Genomic DNA, 5,823 nt, shown 5'->3' on the forward strand with positions numbered 1-5,823 from the left:
TCCAGTGTAAAGTTTCCACAGTCAGTGATGGTTTGGGGTGCCATGTCATCTGCTGGTGTTGGTCCACTGTGTTTTCTGAGGTCAAAGGTCAACGCAGCCGTCTACCAGGAAGTTTTAGAGCACTTCATGCTTCCTGCTGCTGACCAACTTTATGGAGATGCAGATTTCATTTTCCAACAGGACTTGGCACCTGCACACAGTGCCAAAGCTACCAGTACCTGGTTTAAGGACCATGGTATCCCTGTTCTTAATTGGCCAACAAACTCGCCTGACCTTAACCCTATAGAAAATCTATGGGGTATTATGAAGAGGAAGATGCGATACGCCAGACCCAACAATGCAGAAGAGCTGAAGGCCACTATCAGACCAACCTGGGCTCTCATAACACCTGAGCAGTGCCACAGACTGATTGACTCCATTCCACGCAGCATTGCTGCAGTAATTCAGGCGAAAGGAGCCCCAACTAAGTATTGAGTGCTGTACATGCTCATACTTTTCATGTTCATACTTTTCAGTTGGCCAACATTTCTAAAAAATTTTTTGTATTGGTCATAAGTAATATTCTAATTTTCAGAGATACTGAATTTGGGTTTTTCATTAGTTGTCAGTTTTAATCATCACAATTAAATGAAATAAACATTTGAAATATATTAGTCTGTGTGTAATGAATGAATATAATATCCAAGTTTCACTTTTTGAATGGAATTACTGAAATAAATCAACTTTTTGATGATATTCTAATTATATGACCAGTACCTATATATGTCAGGTCAGTGTCAACAAACACCAGACTTTCACTCAGTAGTTGGGTCAGAATTGTCTTGTGACTGATTAAAACTGAAAGGTGACAGGAACTTGGAGAGCGAGTTAAAGTGTCAGGGGTCAGGCTTATGTAAAGGGGATGTTCCTGTTAAAGTCAGGTGGTAAGTTGCTCTTTAAAGATTCCATAAGCATTATTTTTATATTACCAATACATCAAATGACTACTTGTATATGACAGATTTTGCATGTAGTGACAAACTCACAGAGAATCATCAGCTGAGTTTCCCTCAACTCAACACAGCGTATTGTTTTGTTTTTTGCCGCCCGTCACTTTACTGTTATGATGCTCCCATCAGCGTTGTTTCCAGACACCAGAGGTTTGTCAGGTGGCCAGAAACACAAGCCCAAAGAACGTGTCTGATGGATGTGTGAATAAACAACTCTTTACTAACATGTTCGCCATATCAACTTAAGAGGTGATAATATGTTGTTTACAGCTTGTTCTGCTGTAGTTTACATGGCACTGTAAAGAATCATTCTGTTAATTTTTTCTTTTTTTCAACATTAGCCTTATCATATTTTATGTAAATACAATCTGCCCATTGTAAAAAGTTTGACATCAACTTCTTGGCAAAGATAAACCGACAGAATTTTCCTTTTCGTGTTGTGGTATTATCAGTACTGTTTGTAGATGTAGTGACTGTGTGTGTTTGTTTGTTTTCCAGGGCTTTTGTTTACCTCAGTCAGAACAACTACACTGAAGCACACGCATCCTTCATTGATGTGTTGAAAATTGACCCCAAAAATCCTGTTGTAAGTGCTACCACAAACACTGTAATATACATGTTTCTTTAACTCTGCAACAGCTTTATAATGCAGCTCAAATTACATACTGGGGGAAATTAATTATTTTATTGTATCATTTTATTATAGTAATAGGACATGGTTAGCTGGGTTCAGCATGAAGACTGAAAGCAGGGGTAAACAGCTAGCCTTGCTCTGTCCAAAGTGAATCAGTATGCCAAAGCTTACTAATTAACACATTGTATCTCATTTGTGTAATCAATACACAAACAGAAATTATAAAAATGACAATTTGTACTTTTACAGGGAGTTGAAACAAATTTTTGACTAACAACAGTTTATCATCCACCCAGGTCTGCAACGTCTGTTCATAGTGCACTTTGCTCAGTACAGTCAGTGAAATGGTGGGCCAAGGTTTGAAACTTTACTGTACTGTAGCTCACCCAGGACACCGTGCTCTGTGTCATTTGACTTGTGGGACAGAAATTCAAATTCAACCCCAAAAGCTCAACAGCAGCTTCATAACAAATAAAATGATACTGTTGATGGTAAGTTCGCATTCAAACTCTTCTGTCCTCACGCGTTCCCTCCCTCTGTACGTTCCCAGGCCAACAACAACGCAGCGGTGTGCCTGCTCTATCTAGGCCGTCTGAAGGAGTCCCTGGGCCAGCTGGAGGGCCTGGTGCAGCAGGACCCCGCACTCTACCTCCATGAGAGCGTCCTCTTCAACCTGACCACTATGTACGAGCTGGAGTCGTCTCGCAGCACCCAGAAGAAGCAGGCTCTGCTGGAGGCTGTGGCCTGCCGGGAGGGGGACAGCTTCAACACACAGTGCCTCAAACTAGTCTAGGAGCAAGAGGGTGAACTGAGAGACACACACAACTGCTTTCTCCTCCGTTGTGACAGGGAATAAAACTCCAAGCGAAGAATCAGTAGAGGAGTAAAAAGCTCTGGCTCCTATGGGAGTGAGGTGACAGAAAAGTAAATGTTTAGTGATTGGTTTGTTTTCCCAAAAGCAAGTTGATACAAGATCTTTTAAAACTGGTTATATTCTTACTAAATGGATGTGGAAAGCCAAGCCCAGGTACACATTTTACTTTGTGTTTAGAGGGGGCACGGCACTCCCATCCTTCTGAAGGGTGACCCAGAAAGGATTCGCACATTTACTTACAGCAACAGAAACGGTGGCCTGCTCACTCATGCTGGTGGAGTGACGTTTTGGAAAAGAAACGGCCCTATAAAAGTCCTGTGTGTGCAGGAGGATGTTATTAATAGTTTACAGATGAAAGAAATAGTTTGACATTTTGGAAAATGTACTTATTTGCTTTCTTGTCATGTGTTAGATGAGAGAATCGATACCACTCTCACGTACCGTAAATATTAAGCTACAGCTAGTAGGCAGTTAGCTTGGCAGTAAAGCTGGAAACAGAGAAACCGCTAGCCTGACTCTGTCTAAAAGTTAAATAAAATTCACCTACTCTCAAGGGACCACTACTATGTCATGCTAAGGGTCACATGACCGACAGGAGTACATCACTCGCACTATCAATAGCGAGCTAATCTGCAAGCATGTCACTGTCACTACTGTAATCTTGTATTTTTATTTTAAAATGTATACATTTCACTAAGTTTTTTTGTCTTTCTACTAAAATTAGCTATTTCCTCTTCATTGTCTGATATTTATACATCCAGACATTGTGAACAGAACTGATGGGAGTTCTTTCACTGGATAAGGATAAGGGAAAAATTGGAAAAAGTTTTCAAAATCTGATCAAGGATTCATGTTTTGTAGGGATGTTGGCTTGTTACCAGTCTTTCTCTCACAGTGTTAAGGAACTGCTTTGTCCAAAATAAACACAAACAAAATGAAGTGCAGTAGGTCTTTTAAACTACTGATGCCTTCAGCTGCCTTTAGCTTACATGTGACTCCCACCATGCAGGTTATTGTCCCTCACGTGTCCAAGAAACAGTCCACAAATTGTGATTTTTACATGTTAGCTGTATCCCCCTGCTTTCAGTCTTTATGCTAAGTTAAGCTAACCAGCTGCTCTACTCTAGCTTCATATTTAGCACGCAGCCATGAGAGTGGAATTGATCTTCTCTTCTATATCTCTGTAAGCAAAGAAAAATATTTCCCAAAATGTCAACCTATACCTCCAAATTGTTTCATTTTTATTAAAGAATTCCAGTCAAACCACTACAGAGGAATCATCAAATTAAGCACTGAGAATGTAAGAGAGATCTCAGAACATAGATGTATATTGCTCTACAGACTGGTGGTAGTTCAAAGGGAGTTGCAGACTCATAATGTGAGACTTGATGCGGGCATTATCCTGAGCTTCAGTGAGCTCAGACTCATGCAGTGAAAATAAATCAGTCCTTAAGATAGCACCATATCCTGTCCACTAAACAATAATGTAAAATATTAGGAATCCAAAATTGTACTTTTTTTCTGTTTAAATGAAAATATGAAAAATAATTGTATTAAGTCTTTTATTGATTTGTCCTGGTGGCTCTTTAATGATCAATGTTTACATATTGTGTTAATCATATTTATGTATATTACAAAATACAATTTGTTTTCTCTTTAATAAAACTGTTATTTCAAACCAACTTGTCCAGTTTATTGGAAAGAGAATGAAAAACAAAACACAGACGGAAATAGCAGCAACTTTATTTTCCATAAACCAGAAAAGGTAATGGTAATAATAGCCATCAGTCAGAGACTCTCCACCCCATTAGTACAGACTGGTCAAATAACATCTCTCACTTTTGATTCAGAGAGACCTGAACAGGAAATTAGAAAATACTACTTATTAGTGGCACAAATATTCTTTATAACATGCTGTTGAGGGTAAGTTTGATAGCACCTAACACAATACAACCAATTTATGAGAATAAGGCACTACAGATTATCCTGTGGTGAAAGAAATATTCTGAACCTAAACAGAAGGAAGTGACGATCCATTCTGAGTCAAAGTCCTGCTATAAGTACCCATACAGAATGACCCCTTTGAAAATGGGGTATATATTTATTTCATTATTCCTGATGCATTAACCTGGAAACAACATTTAACTGTATCTGGTTGATGTGAAACTAATTTTAACAACTTTAAAAAACTTAACTGGGTAGTTAATTATCTGATTTTATTATCTGCTCATGTTTTGTCAGTAGAATCAAAATCTAACTGTGCAAGTGACATTGAAAGTATTTTGTGTGCTGCAGCTCGCTCTCAGGATCCCTGCAGAGAAACCACGTACTTCTGGCGGATGTCAAAGTCATCAGCGGGCCGGTTGTAAGCTTTCCACACCGGCTCTCCCACAAACAGCCTCATGGCTTTAGTGTAGTTCTGTAGAAACAAACAGTTTTCAGATCAGTCTGAATGTGGCTGGAGAAAGAGAAGTCAACCCAGCCCTGCCCATTGGGGGGGGGGGGTTGAATTCATCATTTGGTCCTACACTTGTCCCTGCTTGTGAGCCTTCCTTACAGAAACTAATTCATTTAGCATTCAGCTAGTCAGGAGCTAATGAATTAGCTGCCGTTAAGTAGTCTAACTGACTTTATGTAAAAGTAAACTTAATGTGCAGAAACAAACACAGCTTCACATGCCGATGGCAACAGTTATGACAATGCTAACAGTAGTGACACAGCTGCTGCGCTTTGAGGAAATAGTAATGCTGTAACTATAATGCACAAAGTCTGTATTCTGTTGTAAATGTTAATGAGAATTAAATTTCTTACGTTTGGTAATATAAATACTATTTAATAAAGCACATCTGCACCTTTTTTGTTTCTATTCTGCAGTAAAGAAATACCAGTTGGGTTGTGCTCTAAATATTTGCTCTAGTCTTGTTCAAATATCATTCTTTCCTCAAGCAATAATCCCAATTTCTCCTCCGGCATTATTTAAATTGTGTTTTTAACAGTGTCAGTGTTGAACATGTACACTTCCCATGATAGCCAAAAAGCTACTACAGTCATGTTTATGAAAGGAAAGTGTCTCTACATCAATGACGCTTCATGTATGCTACGTACGGTCTCTGTCAGGGTGAAACGATGGTAGATGCCGGCCGGCAGGGTTATCAGGTCTCCCTTGCCCATGTCAATTCGGATCCATCGGTCCTCCTTGTCCCTGACATCAAAGTAGGCCTGGCCGTCAAGGATGTAGCGGATCTCATCATCCAAGTGCAGGTGCTCTTCAAAAAACATCTTCAGCTGAGAGGACAGACACAAAAAGACAAAATATGAGTGAAAAA

General features: G+C 39.4%; 2 protein-coding genes across 3 annotated transcripts in view; one reads left to right on the plus strand and one right to left on the minus strand.

Moving 5' to 3' along the window:
* Positions 1-4,179, plus strand: part of trappc12 (trafficking protein particle complex subunit 12) — a 34,332-nt gene extending 30,153 nt beyond the window's left edge. For both annotated transcript variants that reach the window (XM_046061875.1, XM_046061876.1), the window contains exons 11-12: positions 1,488-1,575; positions 2,174-4,179. In XM_046061875.1, the coding sequence (XP_045917831.1) occupies positions 1,488-1,575; positions 2,174-2,416 (331 nt within the window). In that variant the 3' untranslated portion in view covers positions 2,417-4,179. The remainder of the gene's footprint in view (positions 1-1,487; positions 1,576-2,173) is intronic.
* A 45-nt stretch (positions 4,180-4,224) lies between these two features.
* adi1 (acireductone dioxygenase 1) overlaps positions 4,225-5,823 on the minus strand; it is a 3,711-nt gene continuing 2,112 nt past the window's right edge. The window contains exon 4 of the mRNA XM_046061881.1: positions 4,225-4,916. Coding sequence (XP_045917837.1) covers positions 4,800-4,916 — 117 coding nt within the window. The 3' untranslated portion in view covers positions 4,225-4,799. The remainder of the gene's footprint in view (positions 4,917-5,823) is intronic.

The sequence above is a fragment of the Micropterus dolomieu genome, linkage group LG11 (assembly GCF_021292245.1).
Source record: "Micropterus dolomieu isolate WLL.071019.BEF.003 ecotype Adirondacks linkage group LG11, ASM2129224v1, whole genome shotgun sequence".
NCBI classification, from domain to species: domain Eukaryota; kingdom Metazoa; phylum Chordata; class Actinopteri; order Centrarchiformes; family Centrarchidae; genus Micropterus; species Micropterus dolomieu.